This window comes from Eutrigla gurnardus (genome assembly GCF_963514095.1).
Source record: "Eutrigla gurnardus genome assembly, chromosome: 8".
NCBI lineage: Eukaryota > Metazoa > Chordata > Actinopteri > Perciformes > Triglidae > Eutrigla > Eutrigla gurnardus.
The window spans coordinates 17,107,745-17,129,192 of NC_139922.1; the positions used below are offsets into that span (position 1 = coordinate 17,107,745).

The following is a 21,448-nucleotide window of genomic DNA, read 5'->3' on the forward strand; positions in this document are numbered from 1 at the left end:
CAGGAGTCTCTGACACGCTGCCAGAGGGTCTGTGATTTTTAAATCTTATTTTAAATAGGGCCAGGGGCGTACCATGGTAGTGTAAAGAGCAGAGGGGGTATTGGCCACCTTGCTCGGCCCACGGCTAACTTCAAACTTGATCTCCACGTTGACCTCAAACACACACGGCTGAGGTTTCATGACTGCATCTTGCACGGTTGCAACGTTATAACAGTCACACATTTAATTACATCACGAATGTAGCAGGATGTAAACTTTCAGAATCACACTTGCAGTCAAAGGGCATGTTTTACATGTTTGAATCATGTGTGTGTCACAGACAAGTGACAAATCAATAGATTACAAACAACCAAAACATCAGCAGGAGTTTGGAACAACAGAAAATATTATGACATTAACATGTTTTAATGAGAATCCCCAAAGAATCTTCTCTTCCACTGGCATAAGATCCCTAAACATGAGCAATGGTGAAGACACTCACAATGAAAATGTATTACATGGAGCAGGCTAATAAGCTACTAAAACTATGAGGCACTTGAACACAAGGAGCATGACTTTTAACGGGTGTCTGTATTTACACAGGTCTCATTTCTTTTCTTTTACTAAAAACAACTTGTCTGTTGGTAAGTAGCCCACTTGCAGTGATTTGTTGGCTTATAATTCTACTAGGCTGTGGCAGAATCTCAGCAGACTTGTCAGTGATTTTTATATTTCCCGGAGAGAGTCCTTGTCAGTTTGTCAGCCTCCCCGCGGCTGCAGTATGCGGGGACAGCGGGGAGGGCTGTCAAACTGTGCCCGCCTGAGAGCGCCTTTCCCCGGGTTGATGAGTCATAATAAGGGCCGGCCAGGTGGTGAAAACGAGCAATGTGTGTGTGCGTGTGTGTGTGTGTGTGTGTGTGTGTGTGTGTGTGTGTGTGTGTGTGTGTGTGTGTGGGCGTGTGTTGAAGGGTAGAGAGAGGAAGAAAGAATGGAGAGAGAGATGGCTGGGGGGAGGAGGAGGAGGAGGAGGAGGGAGAAGGCGCACTGAGCTGAGTATTCCAGATCTTGGGGGATTTTTGAGTCTCTCGCCGCGGAATGTCTTCTCTACTTTGGAAGTGAGCTTGAACTCAGTAAATCAGCACTTATTCCGCCGGACAGATTGGCTCCAAGACAACTAACTCTCTGAATGGAGACACGTCGCGGCAGCAGAATGAGCGCGCTGTGTTTGAACTTTGCCATCAGCTGTCTGTGTCTTCTCCCCTCCGCGGTGAGTACGATCAGCTGCTTCAGGCTGGACGTGTTGTCGATGCATATATATATATATATGTTTCATTTTCCAAATTGAAAATTCAAATTCCCTCATGGTCTACTGTTCATCATATTGCATCATTGTAGACCAGTCAATCATTAATCAAGTCTTTTTTTGTTGTTGTTGTTGTTGTTTTAATCATGAATCCGTCAATCATCAATCAGAATGAATCATTCCTGAGAGATATGAAACTGTTCTGTTGAGGAAATTAAAGAAAAATCTGTTTTATGGTAGTTTTAATGAAAATATGTATCACTGGGTGCAGAGCAAAGAGTTGAAAACTGGATAATTGACATGTGCTGTGACTCCAGTGAGAATATTTTGACACCAGACAGGACTTTGTGATTTTAGATCTAGCTTGGACTTTAAAATAATGTTTTTCACTGAAAAGTTTTTGGCGTGCTGTTTAATGCGAGGGATGACATTTGTTATGATGTTTCCAGAGTCTGAATTGGAGACTTGTGTATCACACCGTCTTGGGCTTAATCAAAGCTGACTGTTTTATCAGATGCTGAAGTTCAGTCAAAATGCATACGTTCCATCCTCCAAATATTCAATTTGTTCCAGTCTTGTGGTCTGTGATTGTCTTTCAGGCATTAATTGTAATTTAATCGTCTCTCCTTTCTTTAATTTAACTTACGACTGCAGCATCTATAACTTCAAGAATGAGGTCATCAGGCGAAGACGTCAGAGCGACCTCTTTTTCTGCTTTATTAGCTGAACTCAATGATTTTGCAGCCATTGTGCCAAAGTTTTTATACCCTATCGCTTTGTTGTTGGGTTTTTTTGTAGTCGTAAAAAAACTGCCAATGGCAAAAAAAAAAAAAATGTTCTCTCAATCACTGCAGTCAGGTTTCTCAGTTTTTGTGCCTCTGCAGGTGCTTTTTTTGCACAGGTGCCGTGCGATGCATCCACTCCGCCGCTGTTGCTCAGTTGCAGTCACTACGCTGGCATCTTGACACGGAGCCATGACACGCCTGTCACACAGTGGGCTCCAATTAGGGGAGGTGAGAACAGCTCATAGCTGGAGATTTAGGCTCATGACAATAGGCACAGCTGGAGCTGCACTTGGTTACAGGAAAAGACAGAGATTGCCACACAGGGCTGGGCTGGTTAGAGGTGACGTGAATCCCACTTGTTGGGGAGAAATAATGACACACTGGGAGCTGTTTATTCCCATATCTGAGGGAGAATAACACATTATGACTAAGATGGAAATCATGTCCAGAGCGGCGAGTGTACAGAAGTCTTTGCCCAACTTTTGCCTCAACTCTCCAGAGGCATAAACAACTTTGACTCATCTCCCACACTGCATGTCAACACTTCCACTTAAAAATGGAAGTGTTTAATGAGGAAATAAAGTCTTGACACTTGGGTTCACCTGAATATTCATTCCTTTTTGTGCTCGCTGGGCGAATTAAGTTAATGATTGTGCCTGCATGCCTAACTCTGCAGCTTATCTTAAAAACATAGCTCACATAAACAGCCTCATTAATGACTGAACTCATTGGGAGTTGAGCTTTTTTTTTTTTTTATAGACACAACAACAATTGGCTGCCTCGCTTATAATAAGCTGCTTCATCACTCTGGATGTGCACTTCATTTTCACGCTTCTTTTCTATATATTTTTTGCAGTGCTATTGTTTAACTGAGAGGTTCAGTCCATCATCAAGGTCGCATTGAGAAGAGGATTGAGAGTTTTAACAAGGGAGAGAGAGAGAGAGGCAGCACGAGGGAGGACAGCCAAATTAAAATGTGTAAATGGAAACATGAGTGTGTGAGTGTGAACGTGAGCATGCCCCTTGTAGTATAGTAGTCCTTGCCTGAAGGAGCCGACCTATTGATCACAATCAAATTCAAGTCGTTCTCATTCAGAGGACATGAAGTTGTAATTATTTGAATCGATTAGATGCTACCTTTTCACGGAGCTACAGTGAAACTGTCCTTCATTCATCGTCCTGGTGACCCAGGACACTTTTCTTCTCGCTCATCTTTCTTGTCTCCTCATACAGTGCATCTTACATAAAGCAAATCCCGTGATACGACATTTACTGTCTTTAAGGTTGGCAGTTGTTGACTGAGGAGTTGTTTGTTCTCCCGCAGAGCTTATAATTATTATGAATGAACACCTCAACACTATTTACAAGAATAAAAGTATCTCTGGTGAATGTGGAATGATGTAAACACAGCTGTTGCCTTCAGGCTGTATTTCTTGTTTGGGTTCCAGTGTAGCAAGCAGATATATTTAGTGAAAGGCAAGATCATAAAAGATACGTTGTACAGATAGATAAAGGAGATGATCACTTTTTACTAAAACACTTTCCTTTTAATTTGTGCTTTAAAATAACAACAATTAATTTGTTTTGAAACAGAGACATATTTGTACTGATATGTAGTTGTGCCTGGCTAAAGATTTTGTGTTTTATAAGGCCAGATTTCCAGATATCCATCCCTGAGATATCAGCATCTGTCCAAAAACAAGAGATTTGAGTGGGATTTTGTTTGTGGTGTTAACAGCATAGAAAATCAACAGCAATGCGTCTCCCCAGAAAGTGTCACCATTACTCTGAATGATCCACAGAATACACTGTGAGTGTATTTTTGATAGGGAGAGATTCTGGTACAAACAAAATCCCTTTCACCTCCATTGTATTGAGGCAGTGACAGAAACAGAAATATACACATTTAAAGGTTCTCTTTACGATATAAATGGCCTCATTCAGATATACAGAGCATTCAGATATACAGAGCATTAGCAGCAAAAAAAACAGATATAGTGTTAAGCACCTTAAAAAATACTTTCCATCACTATGGAATGAAGGTAAAATTACCCTTTATTTTAGGAAAAAAAAGAGCACTTAATATTGAAGCCTTCCTTAATGTACATTTTGTTCTCCACAGGTCCAAGAAACAGCCAAGCCCTCCGACGTTGACAGCCACCAATGGAGAGATGGGGAGGGGGGGGCAGGAGACGCTGTGGGAGCGGCTTTGAAAGTTAAACATATCTTCAAAGACTTACAGATCATCTCCACCAAGCAAAAAACGCCTGCTTACGGCTCCCTCGGCCCGTACGGGTGGCCTCAGAACATCTCCCAAGCCCAGGATCAGTATCTGTACCGCCCTCCTAAATCCAAATCTCTTGCAAAAACGCCCCCAAAGGCCAAGAAGATCCTGGGCTGGGGAGATTTTTACTTCAACGTGAAAACAGTGAAGTTCAGCCTGCTGGTGACGGGGAAAATCGTGGACCACATCAACGGCACGTTCAGCGTCTACTTCCGTCACAACTCGTCTCGTCTGGGGAACATATCGGTCAGCATCGTCCCACCTTCCAAAGCTGTAGGATGGGAGGCTCTGGATCCAGCGGCTCAGGGCGTTCACACCAAAAACTCAGTCCTGGTTCCAGATCTGACATCCCCGTTCCAGGGCCCACCTCACTCCACCATCTCCACTCCTCCGGAGCAGCAGAGGCAGCAGCCGGACATGATGACGGTCACTGAGCTCAACTGCCGGATCGAATACCAGAGAACCAACCGGTCCAAGAAGACCAAGCCCTGCATGTATGACCCGGGGCAGACCTGCTACTCAGAGAACACCCAGTCCCAGGCGGCCTGGATCTGCGCCAAACCCTTCAAGGTTATATGCATCTTCATCGCCTTCACCGGCACCGATTACAGGCTGGTGCAGAAAGTCTGTCCGGATCACAACTTTCAGACAGAGCAGAACCAGCAGCACTTCGGATGACCGATTCTGGGAAATCAAACGCTGACTTTTCATCCTGTTCAGTTTTTAAAAATAGGTTCGTTTTTATATGCAGTTAAAACACATTTGAGTGCACAGTGAGTCTTGTGTTAATGGGTGAATGGGATTTATGTTTCGAATGAGAGCCTTGTGTCTGAAACTGCACTCACCTAAAGCTCCATAGGGTCTTGAAAAAAAAAGCAGTGACTTGATCCATGATATCACTCTGTGTAGTGTTTGATTTCTTTTTCTGAATATGCATTGATAGAGATCTTTAGAGACAGTATCGTGTAGTTTTTTTGAAACTTTTTTTACTTTAAGACAAATTCCTTGCCTGTTTATCGTACGGTGACTGATTAGTTATTTCTCCCTCAAAGTACTGATGCAGTGAGACGAAAAACCTGATGATTTACTGTTGCAGTCACTTTTATCTGTGACACAAAGTACACATGTCCTTGGCTTTCCTCCAGCGCTCATTTTCCTTTCAGCCTTTGCACCCTGAAAAAGCTTTCTGTCTTTCCCGGCCCTCAGCTGTCACGGACATGCTTTCTCTGTCATTACGGCAAACGTTACGGGTGAGTACATCATGTTTGTGTTTTAGAGCTTTTTAAAAAAAATGTAAATGCATGTACACGTGCACTCTGAGAAGATCTCTCGCCCCGCGTCCGAAGAATCACTTACTACCACAAACTAGGTCAGCGTGTCACCCAAGGTCACCCGAAACCATAATAGAAACGTTTCCCAGGTGTAGGTTCTGTTCGACTCTGTGTTGTTTTCAAATTGCCATTCCAGCTGCATAAAAGTGTTTTGTCTGATAACAGTGATTGTCGCAGGTCATGAACATCAGAAGAGACTGCTGCTGTTTGTCTCAGAATAGTTGTATTTGAAGGAAAGTTGACTGTTGCCTACACTCGACGCCTCACGCAAGACTTCATTTAATCAAGGTTTAGAAAACACAACAAACACAAAAGATGAAAGGAGACTTTCTCCGACGTATATTTATGCTTGAAAGTACCCTCTCTATTAGGACTTACGTAACTATGCAGCTACAAGCTACCTTCAACAAACAAGACCCTGATAAATAAGTCACTGCGTGTGTGGCCGGCCGCGTTGCACTTTTTCATGTCCAAGGTTTTCCATAACCGCTCTGCTGAATAGCGCGTTTGTTTTTTTTCCCACTGACTTTCATTGAATGGATTGTTTAGAACATCAAAAGACGCATTATTGTAATACCCTTGTTTCCAAACCCCCAGTGAAATGTGCTATAATTTTGAGTGATGAAAGTGATTTTTGCACAGGCTCACTCTGAACCTGAGGTTTTTCAAAAGACACCAAAGGAGCAATCCTGGAAAACAACAACAACAAAAAAAGAAGGCCTCAGAAACTTTTACTGTGCACAGACTTTTTAAAAGCACTATGATGAGTTGCATTGTTAAATAGAACAGTACATTGTGAGAAATACAGCACCGTCTCTGCAGGGTGTTACCAGACAGACAAGAAGTTCAAGAAGTGGACATTTAGTTGTTGACTGAGATGGTAATGTTGTGGGTCCACCCGCCGCCCCATGTAGCCCCTCCTCCTCAGGGTTTCAGGATGTTCGGGCCGAGGGGGGCAGGTCACGGGGGAGTCGTGCCGGCGAGGCCTCGGCAGCGCTGGTGCGTGGACGGGGCAGGAGAGCCTGGCCCAGGACGACCCGCAGATGTGGAACCTTCTGCAGCAGGAGAAAGACAGACAGTGTCGAGGACTGGAGCTCATCGCCTCAGAGGTAAAGAGGAGACACAGAAGCAGTTCAGTGGAGATGTTTAGTGTTTCATGAACTGTTGGGTTTCAAATTAAAATCCTAATTTTCCTTCCATTAACAAGCACCACGCCAATAACAATATGGGTTTAGAACAGGGGGCGACATCCAGGTCTGAAAAGTGAAGCCAAATCTGAAGTGCCATAAACTTGCTTGCTCACTCTTGGCCATCAGGGGGCGACATCTCCAGTCCATTAGCAAATGAGCCAACTTCTCACTTGATTCATTACATCAGTAAACATTGTAAACTTTAGGGTCTCAATCGCTAGATTAAAGTCTTCTTCATTACAGCATGATGTTCATTTAGTCAATCATGGTCCCATTTAGAGTAAAATAGGCAGTAAAGCCAGGTGTGGCTATTGACAGGTCCAGTCCACGGTCCCGTCCTACCGTCACTACCACAATAGCAATGCAATAAGCTACTAAGATTCACCAACTCTTCATCAGGTGAACATGTTAAGAAAAAAATAGCTAAAAAAGTGACACGGAATGTAAATTGAGATGACTTGGGTTCAGCAGTCTGGAGGAGGATCAAAGGTGATTTCTGCAATGTTTGTTCAGTATCTTGCATCACACATAGAGTTTGTGTGTGACATTTTTAACAGAAAAACAGATGTGTTTTGGCACATGAGGCCTATAAGGATCGCTGCACAGCACTGAAGGTTGTTTGGTTTAAAGCCGTGCTTTGTCTCTTCTGTAGGACAGCAGCTGTTCAAACTGTGAATAAAGCTGATGAGAAGATATTGCTAATAACCAGCAGCAACAGTGACTAATGTTTTGAGCCTTTACAGGTGTGTAGTTGTGATCAAAATAAAGGGTGAGCTCAAAGTTGGGTGTGGTCCGAGGAAGGATGCATTGCCCCGCCCACTTTACTGGGTGGGGGTGCAGTTTAAGTTTAAAGTAACAACTTAAATTGCTGAGGAACCTTCTCAACATAACTGCAAGTCACCAGAGATGAAGTTTCTCGAATCAAACTGTTTTCTTCAGCGAGTTCAGATATTTTCCGTTTGCATTTCCCCCCTTGCAAGTCAGCGATTCCATCTGAGTGGAAGCTGTAGGGAAGGAAGGGAGCTTTCATGCCACTACTCTCCAGCAGTTATGAATCCACAGCACTATCAGTCACAATGACATCTAAAAGATTCTCGTCTCCATGTGCGCGCGTGCTGTCAGTCCGTCGCTGCTGCAGGCTGACTCCCGACGGAGAGCCAACGATTCCGTCTCTTCAGGAACACAGCCGGGTGATCCCATTAGGCTCCCTCACTGCTTTCTGCCACTGATATCCACATTTAAAGTTAAGACAGAGAGGGAGGGGCAGTCATGTATGCGTGTGTTCTGAGATAGCGTTTTGAATTGTTGTAGAATTTTGTGTCACATGAGGGGGGGGGGGATGGTTTTAAATCCCACCGGAATGATTGAGGGATCCCCAAACAGTGACAGGTTTAGTACAATAACGAGGCAGAGGAGGCGGCTAAGGAGGCCAGAGAGGGAGACAGACACAGAGAGAGAGACAGAGAGAGAGAGAGAGAGAGAGGATGATGAGAGTGGGAGAAAAAAGAGAGACTGAGACAGGGAGAGAAATTCATTTACATTAATTTCCTTTCCTGCAGCTCCATCTCTCCTCTGACTCTCAAGAGTCTTCGGGAGATTTGACAGCGATGAACCCCACAGGGATTCAGTATTTGTTAGATTCCTACTATATTTCTCCTCATTTGACTATAGTCCCTCTAATAGTTTAAGCTAATTTAATTCAGTTTGCTTCCAGACAAAAACAACAACTGAATGAACTAATGAACATTTTGTAAGATTTATCTAACAAACTAAAACCTCTACCCTCCTCTGACTCTGGGTCTTACTGTTGTTCTAACTGGCATTTGCTAGAGAAATGCTAATCGTTGAAGTGAACGTCATACTGGAGAGTTTGGACTGTGGTTGTGTAGCTGGGCCTTGCTGAAAAAGAGCAAGGGTGTTCAATCACCCTTCTCCCAGTAAAAAAAAAAAGGATTATACTGTGATCGGATGGTGACAGTGTTCTGAATATATAAGCAAGATATAAATAAAAATGTACTGCATGTCCCGCTCTTGACACCTTGTTTGTCCTGTCAGAACTTCTGCAGCCGTGCAGCGCTGGAAGCCCAGGGCTCCTGTCTGAATAATAAATACTCCGAGGGTTACCCAGGACAAAGGTAACTACACGGACAATGCACTTGCCAAAATATATTGTTCCAATTATTACAAAAATTATTTTTAAAAGACTGTCAGAAGCCCAAGATACCAGACTAGAACTTACAGTAGCCTATATGATGCAACATAACTTAATGAGACAGTCCATCCATACACAATACAATACTTGACAATGTGTAATGATAAAATGCATCACCTGCAAAGCTTAGCATAAGGATACAATGCTTAACAATATAAAGCGTAACATAAAGGTACAATTCTAATGATACAACATTATGCTAACGATACACAGTTACACAGTACGATAAGAGATAATACTCTTTCTCTTTCTCAGGTACTATGGAGGTGCAGAGATCGTTGACCAGATTGAGCTGCTTTGTCAGAAGCGTGCGCTCAACTCCTTCGGTCTGGACCCGAATCTGTGGGGCGTCAACGTTCAGCCGTACTCCGGGTCGCCTGCTAACTTTGCGGCCTACACGTCTGTACTGAAGCCTCATGACCGCATCATGGGCCTGGATCTTCCTGATGGAGGACAGTGAGTGAACATTTAGAGCAGAGGTCAACGATTCCAGGCAAAAGGACCCCCAAGGCCTTGACCCGGTGGATTGACCCCCTATTACATATCATATAAAACTGTGTTGCTTATCAAACCGGGTCAATAATAATGTGTAGTGCAGCCTATAGTGCCACTTATAACAGTACTTTGTAATGATGTATGGAAACAATGCTAAGCCATTAAAATAATATTTGTTGACAGAAATATATATTTACAGAACTTCTATTTTGGTATTTCTACATCCCAATTTTACCTCATAAAATGGAAAAATAGGAAGATTTATATTTGCTTATTATAGGATGTATTCATGTTAATGTGTATTTTTGGAGATATTTAAATTTTTGGAAGAAATAAAGCTTGGGATCCATAATTTCGGGGACCCCCTGCAGTAACTCTGCGGACCCCCTCGGTGTCACGGACCTCCTGTTGAAGACTCTGATTTAGATACAGGTTCTTATGTATAGCAATAGAAACAACACTCTTAATTAAAGGTACGGTGTGTAGCATTCAGGTGGATTTATTGTCAGAAATTAAATATAATATTAATAACTAAACATTGTTACCTCATGGCTTGATGCCGCCAAATCGTACACACTAAGGCAGTCTTCAACAGGGGGACCCTAGAGGGTCCGCAGTGTTACTGCAGGGGGTCCTGGGAAACGCTGAAGACCTCTGAGCTACAGGAGAACACCAACCAATGTTTTAACTTGCATTCTTATGATTCTTAAAGATGTAACATACAATAGTAAGAATTGTTTTATAATTGAGCTGTTAAATAATGTTATTCTATGTATTTAGTTGTACATATTTCTAACATTACCTGACAGTTATTGTGTTATGAAAATGGGATGTTTTAAGATTTCGCCTGAGTGGTTTTGATATTTTTCTGGATGGAATTGGGTGTTTTTTTTACTTACTGTCAAGAGGAATTCACGTAAATGACGAAATCTTAGTAACAAAGTCTGTAGCTGTCACATTTTACATTCTCCTAAGTTTCTTTTTTTTTTGTACTCCACATCTCAGCCTTACCCACGGCTACATGACCGACACCAAGAGAATTTCAGCCACCTCCATCTACTTTGAATCGATGCCTTACAAGCTGGATGTGAGTATTTGGTGGACGTTTTCCCTATAAGAACTATTTAGATCAACATTGACAAAGAGGGATCTGTGAAGAAAACGCCTGCAAAACCAAAGTTGCAATCAACTCACGTTTTGTGTGACTCTTCCCTCTATCATCTCAGCCCAAAACAGGTCTGATAGATTATGACGAGCTGGAGAAGACGGCCCGACTCTTCAGACCCAAACTCATCATAGCAGGAACCAGCGCCTACGCTCGCCTCATCGACTACTCTCGCATGAAGAAGGTATACCTTTTATGTCAGGAATTACATCCTCTGTGTTATATTTCAATAAGGTAGTGGTAAAACGTCACAATAGCTCTATCAAAAAGCAGTTTATGTTCCGAAAGCAAGAATAGCCAAATAATAATATATAATAATAATGAGGGCAAAGTTAAAGGAATGATGAATGAGTATCATGGTGTTATGTGTCTGCTCTGTGTGTGTTTCAGCTGTGCGTGGAGCTTAATGCCTATTTGCTGGCAGACATGGCTCACATCAGCGGCCTAGTGGCAGCAGGAGCTGTTCCCTCCCCTTTCCAGCACGCCGACCTGGTCACCTCCACTACCCATAAGTCTCTGCGTGGAGCAAGGTATTGAAACTGTCACTGTTTGTGATATAGAAATCAGGAACTGGACCTGAATGCAGATATTAGTGGATGCAGCAGAAGGATTTCAATGATTCCATGAGAAACGTGGCTTAGAGGCGGAGAGTCCAAATGCAAAGCACGAGAGAGAAAAACACTAAACACCGTGGCATAAAAAAAGAAGAAAGGCCTTTCTCACAGCAGACATTTTGACTTGTCACAGTAGAAAAGGCACAGCCGTTGCATTAAAGATGGCTCTGTTCTGTTCAAGTGTCCCAGTGAGAGGGACAGTGAGCCAGCACGCACGAAAACAGGACCCTGGAATCAAAGCAGCTAAATGGAATTGTGACAAGTCGAAGTGTCTTCCGGGAAAAAGGCCTTTGACAAACTGGCAATGAGCAAAGGAACTTGGCCAGTATATGTAGAGATGACTAATTGGGGGAGTGAGCGCAGGTGAGCAGGAGGTGAGGACAGTTGAGGACTAATGAGGGACGGGATTGATCAGACTTGGTGGTAAAGCACACACAGGCAGGAAGGGAGGGGATCTGAAATAGGAGCAGATCATGACAAAAAAAAAAAACACAACCGCAAAAACTCAGTTTATTGTCTTCTGGAATGTGACATGCTGTGACATGAAACCACATGTTTTTATATTGTACAATACAACATGCACATAATAAGCACAAGCACACTCTTTTATCAGGTGCAACATTTTAAAGGGAAATTTCAGGTTGAGTGCGTTCTGTTTTCTCTCTCCGCGCTGCAGGGCCGGTCTGATCTTCTATCGGAAAGGTGTGCGGTCCGTGGATAAGAAAGGTCGGGAGGTGACCTACGACCTCCAGGACAGGGTGAACTTTGCCGTGTTCCCATCACTTCAGGGAGGACCACACAACCACGCCATCGCAGGGGTGGCCGTCGCCCTCAAACAGGTCCACAATAGCAGGCAAAAATCGAAATATGGGAGAGAATCCTCTGAGGAACATTTTCAACACCGGCTTAATTTCAGCAGCTTATGTATAAAACATGCAAGTCATCTGGAGTGTCCTGATATGGTCTTTCTTGTTACACGGCGGCGTTTCTGTGTCTGCAGGCTTCCACCCCCATGTTCAAACAGTACATCACTCAAGTGATGCTGAACGCCAAGTCCATGGCTAATGCTCTGCTGAAGAAAGGCTTCACCCTGGTGTCAGGTACTTGATGTGTTCAAAACACGTATACATAAGAGGTTTGTTGCGGGGGTTTTCCACACAAGACATTAGATTTTACCTTTACAGTAATATTGCATTTCTACCACTCAAAGTAACTGAAGCAATCGCTTCTTTTTTTTGCTCCGACTTCATTTGCATTCTGTTTTCATGACTTTGGGAAAGTTCACACAACCTTCACTTGACAGTCGAATGGCTGAATGTCTGTATGAAGGTTTGAGTGGAGAGAAAACAGTAATGCTGACTTACTTTCCCGAGCTGAAAATACATTTAAATTCACCATAAGCCAAAAAGGAAAAACCTTAAATGTCTCTTCTCGTCCTCCGCTCCCTGCTCTCAGGAGGAACAGACAACCACCTTGTGTTGGTCGACCTTCGACCTCGCGGGATGGACGGGGCTCGAGCTGAGAGAGTCCTGGAGCTGGTGTCCGTCACCGCCAACAAGAACACCTGCCCCGGAGACAAGAGCGCTCTGACTCCAGGAGGACTCCGGCTCGGTACGGCATGTTTTGGCTACCTGGTTGTTGTTGGTGAAGAGCAGCGGGAGTGGAGGAAGTTTGGGTTGAATCTGTCAACCAGTCTTCCTTCTCATATTGGACCCTTTCGTCTCCCTCTGTGTGAAGTGTCTCTGCTTGCTTTTGTCTGTCTGTATGATCTGTCTGTACGTCCATCAGCCTGTCAGTCAGCCTGTCAGCATGCGTCGCTCTTTACTAGCCCTAATATCTAATAATGAGATTGTTTTCTCACAGGGACCCCGGCGCTCACCTCCAGACAGTTCAAGGAGGCAGACTTTGAAAAGGTTGTGGAGTTTATTGACGAAGGCATTCAGATCGCACTGGATGTGAAAAAGAAGACTGGTGAGAGAGACAGAAGAGTGACGGCGACACGCCGTGATCACACGTTGAAAAGGCTTTCTGATGCTTTGTGTCGAAGGAGAACCAGTGATAATTTGCTCAAAAAATAACATGACAATGGCTGTATGATCATTTAGAAGGATGTTGTTTGTGGTGCTGATATTTAGCCTCATTGATATAAATAGAAAACATAATATTCAGCCCAACCACAATCATTTTTTGCACAGTCCCTAACAAGCACATGCCAGGGAAGGATTCTCAACATGAACATTTCTTTTTTAGTGCACTAGAGGGTATTTTTAGGTAGGTGAAATTAAAACCTTAAGCTCGTTGTTTTAATTCCTCTCTCTGCCAACAGGAAATCTGGCCAGCTTCAAGTCCTTCCTGCTGGAGGACCAGGAGACGGTGTCACGCATCGCAGAGCTCCGCCAGCGGGTGGAGCTGTTCGCCAGGCCCTTCCCCATGCCAGGATTCACTGACCACTAATAACACCAGTAACACCACGGACATTTCCTTGATTACTCCTCGAATGTAATAGGCTTTTGATGATGTTGCCATGGAAACCAGCATCATTTCAAAACAGTCAGGGTAGTCAGTGTAGTCAGCGTGCGGCACCAGTGGTCAATTATGTACATTTCACTATAAACAAATAATTAAAATATGATGTATCAAAGCTTGAGGAATAAAAGGTCACATAATGCAGATGTTTGGCCAATTTGGGTAATGATGAACCTACTAGGGAGAAAGTGATGAGGTTGATAATGATGATGCTTGTTATCTTGTAGTTAATATATCAGCCAGCTGCTGCACTACATTCCCCACTTCTCAGGCTTATCAGACTCCGTTGTTGCACTAAGCCCGAGAAGGACCATAAGTGTTTTAGGTATTTGGCTTTTTTGGTACTAAGCTCTTTTAAGAGTCCTTATAAACTTCAGGCTTTGGGAAAACTTGAAGCAGCCGTTTCAGCAACACATGCTCAGATTAGGGAAACAGTTCAACAGCGTCTAAAAACTTTTTTTTTTTGCTAATATCCCCTATATTTGTCATTATTGTACAATGTAGTAGATCTTCATAATTTCAATAAAACTGATCATCAGTGTTTACAAGTTTGTTGAATTTTTACCATTTCATAAGCTCATTGGTGCATTGGCCTGCTTTTACGTGACATACATGTATCTCTTATAGAGGCAGATGATTTCTGTTTAAGGGCGATGGAGGGAGGAGACTCGCTGCTGGCATTTCCTCCGGTCATTTCCTCTCACTGGAACAGTCCAGAAAAACACTGTTTTTCAGACAGTGACAGAGATCTGACAGAGGCAAAGCTTGATGCTCTGAAAACACTTTGGACATAACTATTTGATATGTTTTGAGGAGCTTCTGACTGCTGGCAGTGTTTTTTCTGTGAATAGATGGTTTCATGACTTTAAATAAAATTTAATTTGCATGGAGACTGAAACTGTTATAACAAACACAAACATCCTCACATTGCAGAAGTTTCACACCATTTGTATTTTGGGTCTCTTATATGTGAACCTGCTAACCCACATTACATAATGCTAACAAACACAGACGGGTCATTACTGAGAAGATGAGAGCATTATGTAAGACCAGACCACTTCACTGTCTTCAGAACTCATGTTTCCTCTTTCTCTCACTCTGGGATGAGACTTGTTGTTTGGTGTATTTATTTCTTATTCTGAAAGGTTTCCTCTGAACCACGGAGTTGTTTATGAAGCAGCAGTAAACAAACTTTGTAACATGAATTCCGGCTGCTGCCTATTGGAGCGCTTAATATTCATTTCCCTGACGAGCTGAATGGACTTTTGTTCGGTGTCGGACTTCTGAGTCCTACTGGGCTTTCTAGTCCGTCTCCCAATTTTTCTTTTTGAAGGTTATTGCTTGAGTTTGTGCCAGAGGAATGTGTCCCCTCTCCAGAGACCGGCCAGCTGAATCACAGGTCAGAGGTCAGGGAAGCTGTGTCGTCAGAAAACACACACAAGCGAACGCAAGGATTCACACGCAGCATCGTCTGTTTCTCATGACCTGGCTCCTTAAACGCTGTGTGTGTGTGTGTGTGTGTGTTTAAAGGTTTTTAAGGGTCCTTTAGGGATACCACATACACTCTCATGCTCCGATGTCTGTCTCTATAGTCATCTCTTTATTACCTCACCAATCTCTGTGACCGTTAACAGTCAACCGATTTAAAATAATAAAATAAATAAATTGTATGTCAATATTTAATATTCCAAGCGTTAAAGTCTCAGAATATTCAATATATGACATCCAGTCACAAGTTAGGGATTAACAAATCCTGTGGTCTCCTGAGAGTCCCCACACATGTATACCTTTTTTACATATTCATAGTATTTTTGGTTACTTTAAAATCTTAATACGTGTATATGTGATTTCAATCTGCAGATGTGAAAAAGTAAATTGTCACATCTGTTCTCGTTAAAGACAGATGTGGATTTATATGTTAATACTCAATGAGAGAAAAAGGCTTTCACCTGATTAACTTAGTGCAATCGGTGTATATGCTTGTGTCTGCAGTATGGAGAGACTGTGGCACCTGGAGGTGCACTAGTGTGTGTGTGTGTGTGTGTGTGTGTGTGTGTGTGTGTGTGTGTAGACTTAGACTGTACACACCATGCTCTGCTGTCATACATCAACACCATGCTGGGAGACTGCTCAGCATCCTGCCACTGCTGTCGCTGATCAAAGGCACAGGGCTGCTGTCACACACACACACACACACACACACACACACACACACACACACACACACACACACACACACACACACACACACACACACACACACACACACACACACACACACACACACACACACACGATCATAGAAGCACCAATCAGGCTGCAAAGTGACAGCTGCACTGCCAACAGATGGATCTGTTCCATCAGAATTACTGCTTGTGTATTATTTATCTTCGGATGTGGAAACAGATCTGTATCTGACTCGGTTCCAGGTGGTTGTAGTCACAGTGCAGGTTGGGAACAAACACTCTCATCCACATATGAAACAGATAGATGTTTATTGAAAAGAATCCAGCCCAGTTTATGCATCTCTGCTCTTTTGTGAACCTCAACTTACACAGCCATGGCTGATTTTAGTGGCTAAACAATCAACAAGATTCATCTGGCCTTTGATGCTTCACAGCCGGCCGATTCCAGCCAAAGAAGAAGATGACATGTTGTTTGGACCTCGGCCGTAGAAAAGAAACCTGTTTGTAGGTTTTAGCTCCTTTACTACACATCATGTACATTGGTGCTGATCATTTTTTTCTCTGATGTATATTTTACCCTCTGTCCCAAGAAGCTATTTGTTTTCATTTATTCTGGGCAGTCTCCAAACAAACTCATGACTCTGGACTTAAAAATGCAATATCACATGTCTGGTATGTATATATGTGTGACATATCTCTCCTGCATGAGCATATACTACATACTCCACTTTTTCAATATTCACATGTGCCTTCAAGATCAAACAACGCTGGTCACATTTAACAGATCACCAGATGTTTTGCAAGCATCACACGGGCACAGAAACACTTAAGAGTTACAGATCCTGATTTAGGATCCGTTTCACCTTCCACATACAGTGAAGACATCAAGAGGGGGGAGGGGGGAGTGAATCTGACCCTAGATCAGGACTTTCTATTATTTTCCCCCCCTCTGGTTTGCGAGAAGAAGCCAGCGAGGGATTCAGAACTCGGGCCCGTCTTTCTTCAGGTTTTTGTAGTCGGTGGTGATGGCCACAAACTGCAGAAGAGGAAGGAGAATTCTGTGTCTAATCTCACATTCAAACAGAGACGTGTGACTCAAATTACAGATGTCGTCCCAGTATCCTAACAATGAAGATGTGCAGTGTGCTGTATCACCTTGTACTGGTACGTGGGGTCAAGATTATTCCACGGCTCCGGGTTGTTGGTCTTATTCCAGCTAAACACACAAACAGATGCAGACAGAAGTGGGATAGGTGCATGAATAAAGCTCTCATTTCAAACCTAGCATGCCGATATTGAGTCACAAGTGATCTGATATCCCTGAGAGCTTTTATACACACAATAAAAGAAAACATACCATATAAAAACAACGGCAAACAAAAGTTGAGGGTGGGATCCAAACCCGGCACGCAGTGTGAGCTTTAAGCCCGCTGTGCCACTCGCCGGGACACTCGCTTTCTAACAATTTCATCAAGCGTGTGAAGAATCACTGCTGCAAACAAACTGCGAAAGACCCGCAAAGAGACAAGACAGCTCGGCATCCTGTGAGCGGCTGTTAAAAGCACTTAGCCGTCTCTGCTGGAGCATCATTAGGGGTGAATCAATAGTTTGGATAGCGGCAGGAGGCGAGGAAGCACAAGCAAGAGGTAGTTGGAAGGGGATATGAAAGCCAGAGGGGATCCCTGTTCTTAGTCACAAATCATGAAACAAATTCCTCCGCTTCAAGTATTCATCTGCATCCACATGCCTTGTTAAAATTTGAGCAAATCTGCATATCAAGATGACATTCTAAGAGGAAGGAGGTCTAATCTTATCTAAACTGAGATGTCTTGCATATCGAGATGAAATTCTAAGAGGAAGGAAGTCTAATCTTATCTTAAATGTTTACACATTTTAATTAATATCTGGTGGTTGACTCCATCCTGTAGGGGGTCATTGATTCTTCTCTGGAGAGTCTTCTAATGATGACATTCCTTATGCAAGGTGACACGTTTGCAAGGTTTTTAAAGCCAGAAAACTCTTAAGTATTACATATCATCTCCGTTGCTTATTGAGAGATCCTTACGTCACATGGGGTCCTTTGGCCAACCGGATCAGATAGGTGAATGCCCCGCCCATTCCCAAACAGATGAAGAAGAACTGGGGGATGAGCTGCAGACACAGATAGTCAAATGATTAAGTTTCCATTTATTGTTATTCTCTCCACATGCAATACTCTATATGCGTTGGCAAAATGACATTGTTCCTTTGGTGATTTACAATCATAACATACTTTGCAGACAAATAAGTAGCCTATGCAGCACAGTACCTTCATTCATAATGACGGCAGAAAAAGTTGCACCAAAAAAGTGGAAAATTCCAATCGGCTGGTCATTAAAACCAAAGGAATGTCTGCCGGAGAAGAAGCCCGTACAGCAACTCCTTCTCTGCATTGCATAAGCCTCAGTCTGCATCATCCTCACGCCTATGTTTATACTATGCCACTTTTTTCACCCTACTTATTCAACTGTGAGAAGCTCTCATCTGAATGACATCCCAACCATCAGCAGTAACAACATGCAAATATGAACTCACTCTAAATGCCTTTATTATTTGATTATAAATGATATGCCACAAGGTTTCCAGGGTTTCCAGTAGCCTGCTGTTGGACCAGAAGTCAACTTTATTGGTCACTTCCTGTCTGCAGATTAGAGTTACTGTAACAGCTCTGAGGATTAACTAATGGCCTGGTTCTCTTCATCATTCTGCGTCAGCTCGATGAACCCGTTGACGCAAGTAGTGTGTGTTTGTGTGTGTAAGGCAGCACTGGAAACTAACTAGGGAATGTATTCACAGTGCTGAAGAAAACCTTTGAGCAACATTTGCTTGGTTTTACTCTTTCCATTGTATGCTACGTTATACTTCTGGGACCCTTTGAAGGGCCCCCGGGCCCCAGATTGGAAACTAATGGACTAACATCCGAACCAGTAAAATGCTGGTTAAGCATTGAGGCATACCTTACAATGTAATATAGTGACATTCTGGTTTTCTGATATGCTCCTATACTTTTATTATTATTATTATGCAAGACTTTTACTTGTAAAAGTATCTTTAATTGTTTTAAAGGCCACTGAAATATCTGATCATTTCATGTGAAATACTTTTTACTTTCAGCTTAAGGTCTACAGCAGCGTGACTGAGATCTACATGTCTGTCCATCCCTTCAGTCTTCTTCTCTCTACACCCGTTTACTGTGTGACTGTCTGCTTACACAATACCAAAATCATTCTAGTCACTACTCTCAAGCTCTACAGTGGTGGAGAGTAACTAAGTACTGGAATATGCTGCATTGCCCGGTGTCTGTCTCTCAGCCTGTCTGTCTGTCAGGATGAAAGACCATCAAAGAGCCTAGAAAGAGTCTCATAGGGATTTCCTCCCTGCAGCTCCTCTCTCTCTCTCCTGGGAGGCCGATGACAAGAAGTTAAAACTCTGTCACTTCGCTCTCTGACAGCAGAGCTGGTTTTTAAAAAAATGCAGAAATAATCCCATCCCCTGTAGGGACAACTCATATTTTTTTTATGTATTTTATAACTCATTTCCTAAATGCTTAGATTTTGTCACTTTAGATTTAGGAGTTTCGTAAGGGTCACAGATTTGTTTTAAAGTCTTAAGCCTTTTTTCAGATGAGCTACTGGAGAAACTTAACCTCCCGACTGAGGAGGTAAAATAAGATTCTGAGACCAAATTAAACCTCTGATCTCCTCAATTAATTTACAGACACTCGACAAAGCCTGCATGCAATCATCAAGTGTGTCTGTTACTATTTCATTTACTGAAGCTGGAACTTAAAGAATAGTTATTTTAATATAAAGTATATCAGGCTAAATGCATTGTGCATTCATTTTCTTAGAGGTGTTCTATCAATTATATTCAAACCAATCCATTACCTCCATTTTGGAGGATGTGACACGATTCATATCATAGATGTCAGACAAACATTTGGGTTAGCAGCCTATAAAAAAAATCATATTAAAGCCTAACCAATGATGGAGGCTGCACATTTGTTTCAGCTAGACCTAAAGTACAGCCAATACATGACACGTTTATCTGTACTGCTCTGGTCACAGTACATAAACAAGTAAATAAATAATAACGCTTGAAAATGAAAATACGAAAAAGAGAGAATTTTTAAAAATGACTTACCCCAGGGTGCTTCTTAGCATGCTCTACTGCTGTCCGAAATATCATTGCTGCAATTTATATTAAGTTAGGAACAACGCATGAAATAAAATGATTGAGAGTCAGTGTTTCAGGCCCTTGTTGACCACAAGCTGCCGTGCACAGACAGGATTTAGACCTGTTGCTCTCTGCATGTGGAGGGAGGAGGGGAGGAGGAGGAGGAGGAGGAGGAGGTCATTAACATCTGATTACAGCTACTTGTGCTCCCTTGTTGGTGTGATTACACTGTGCTGCAAACTGTGTTAAACAGTTCATATTCAGCCCATAAGGTTTCATCCTGTTAATATTCATTAAATACAGGCCGGAGACTTGATGCTCTTATCACCGTGTTCAATCAGAAGCTCCCGCAGAGATCCAAGGCCTGTTCTCCCTCATTTCCGTCACTGCAGTTTGAAGCCTTTGAATCCTTTGGGAGCCGATGGAGGAAATGGAAAAGCATACAAACACTGTGTCCTTTTAAACGTCTCTGGGGAATATCTGTATTCTATGGGCCTCTTCAGTAAAGATGTTGCTGCACCAAAGAGAAAGATCCAAACAGGGACACGACACTCCCTGAGGGTTAAATGGGTTAAAAGTCGGTTCTGTGTGAGCATATTCTGCTTCTAAATAATGAAATCAAATGAGTGTTTCGTAAACTACAAGTAAAATAATGCAAAAGATAATGAATGATACCAAATGTGCACAGTTTCCTCTTGAAAACACTCTACTATCCCTCTTCCTTCTAGTTAATGACAGATTCTCCTGAAACATTTGCAGTCGTTTTCAAGTCACTCACAAAGGATTCCGATACTGACAAGTTTTCACAGTTAAAAAAGTATGAAGACATCCGCAGAAACCTCTCAAACTGCTCCTGCCACATATTTCACTTTTCCTCATGAAGCAAATTCTGATCATGTTTGAAATCATATAAGTTCCTTTCACGTTGTTCCCTTCCTCGAACCTCGTCAGTATATGGGGGGAAATGTTGATTATTTAAAAATGTTACTAAAAAATAAGACATTTGAAACAACAGCAAAGAATAAAAGTCCTTAGGGATACAGAGACAGTAGTCCGTCAGTAAATGTGCTGCCAAAAAACGCTGAATTCCTGTCTTTAAGAGAATAATAATGAAATTAGTTGGGCAGCAGATGTCAGACGTAAAGGCTTCAAACATGAACATT

At 42.6% G+C, this 21,448-nt stretch overlaps 3 protein-coding genes across 4 annotated transcripts; 2 read left to right on the plus strand and 1 right to left on the minus strand.

Annotated features, from left to right (window-relative positions):
- Window positions 1-1,055: 1,055 nt before the first annotated feature.
- Window positions 1,056-5,447, plus strand: LOC311017067 (neurexophilin-2-like). 2 transcript variants are annotated; one of them, XR_014597583.1, is made up of 3 exons: window positions 1,056-1,246; window positions 4,190-5,084; window positions 5,404-5,447. XR_014597583.1 is itself a non-coding variant. In XM_084015202.1 (2 exons), the coding sequence occupies exons 1-2, from the start codon at window positions 1,166-1,168 to the stop codon at window positions 5,027-5,029; spliced, it is 921 nt and encodes a 306-aa protein (XP_083871328.1). In that variant the 5' UTR covers window positions 1,056-1,165; the 3' UTR covers window positions 5,030-5,149. The 2 variants fall into 2 exon arrangements, 1 of the variants encoding a protein (XP_083871328.1); XM_084015202.1 differs by lacking the exon at window positions 5,404-5,447 and having other exon boundaries at window positions 4,190-5,149.
- A 1-nt stretch (window position 5,448) lies between these two features.
- Window positions 5,449-14,043, plus strand: LOC311017066 (serine hydroxymethyltransferase, mitochondrial-like). The gene is made up of 12 exons (XM_084015201.1): window positions 5,449-5,601; window positions 6,597-6,791; window positions 8,928-9,007; window positions 9,340-9,540; window positions 10,585-10,666; window positions 10,806-10,928; window positions 11,135-11,274; window positions 12,035-12,197; window positions 12,359-12,458; window positions 12,814-12,969; window positions 13,222-13,329; window positions 13,685-14,043. Exons 1-12 carry the CDS (start codon window positions 5,476-5,478, stop codon window positions 13,810-13,812), a joined length of 1,602 nt encoding a protein of 533 aa, XP_083871327.1. The 5' UTR covers window positions 5,449-5,475; the 3' UTR covers window positions 13,813-14,043.
- A 2,971-nt stretch (window positions 14,044-17,014) lies between these two features.
- On the minus strand, window positions 17,015-20,417 carry ndufa4l2a (NDUFA4 mitochondrial complex associated like 2a). Its single transcript, XM_084015875.1, has 4 exons — window positions 20,253-20,417; window positions 18,136-18,221; window positions 17,226-17,286; window positions 17,015-17,106 (listed from the first exon to the last, which is right to left on the minus strand). Exons 1-4 carry the CDS (start codon window positions 20,295-20,297, stop codon window positions 17,050-17,052), a joined length of 249 nt encoding a protein of 82 aa, XP_083872001.1. The 5' UTR covers window positions 20,298-20,417; the 3' UTR covers window positions 17,015-17,049.
- Between the last annotated feature and the right edge of the window lie 1,031 nt (window positions 20,418-21,448).

Coding starts and splice junctions, on each gene's coding strand:
- LOC311017067 (XM_084015202.1), top strand. CDS start 1,166: ATGGAGACACGTCGCGGCAGCAGAATGAGCGCGCTGTGTTTGAACTTT. Junction 1,247..4,189: donor TGTGTCTTCTCCCCTCCGCG/GTGAGTACGATC, acceptor TGTTCTCCACAG/GTCCAAGAAACAGCCAAGCC.
- ndufa4l2a (XM_084015875.1), bottom strand. CDS start 20,297: ATGATATTTCGGACAGCAGTAGAGCATGCTAAGAAGCACCCTGGG. Junction 18,222..20,252: donor ATGCTAAGAAGCACCCTGGG/GTAAGTCATTTT, acceptor CTGTGTCTGCAG/CTCATCCCCCAGTTCTTCTT. Junction 17,107..17,225: donor ACCCCACGTACCAGTACAAG/GTGATACAGCAC, acceptor CCTCTTCTGCAG/TTTGTGGCCATCACCACCGA.
- LOC311017066 (XM_084015201.1), top strand. CDS start 5,476: ATGTCCTTGGCTTTCCTCCAGCGCTCATTTTCCTTTCAGCCTTTGCAC. Junction 5,602..6,596: donor CATTACGGCAAACGTTACGG/GTGAGTACATCA, acceptor CGCCCCATGTAG/CCCCTCCTCCTCAGGGTTTC. Junction 11,275..12,034: donor AAGTCTCTGCGTGGAGCAAG/GTATTGAAACTG, acceptor TCCGCGCTGCAG/GGCCGGTCTGATCTTCTATC.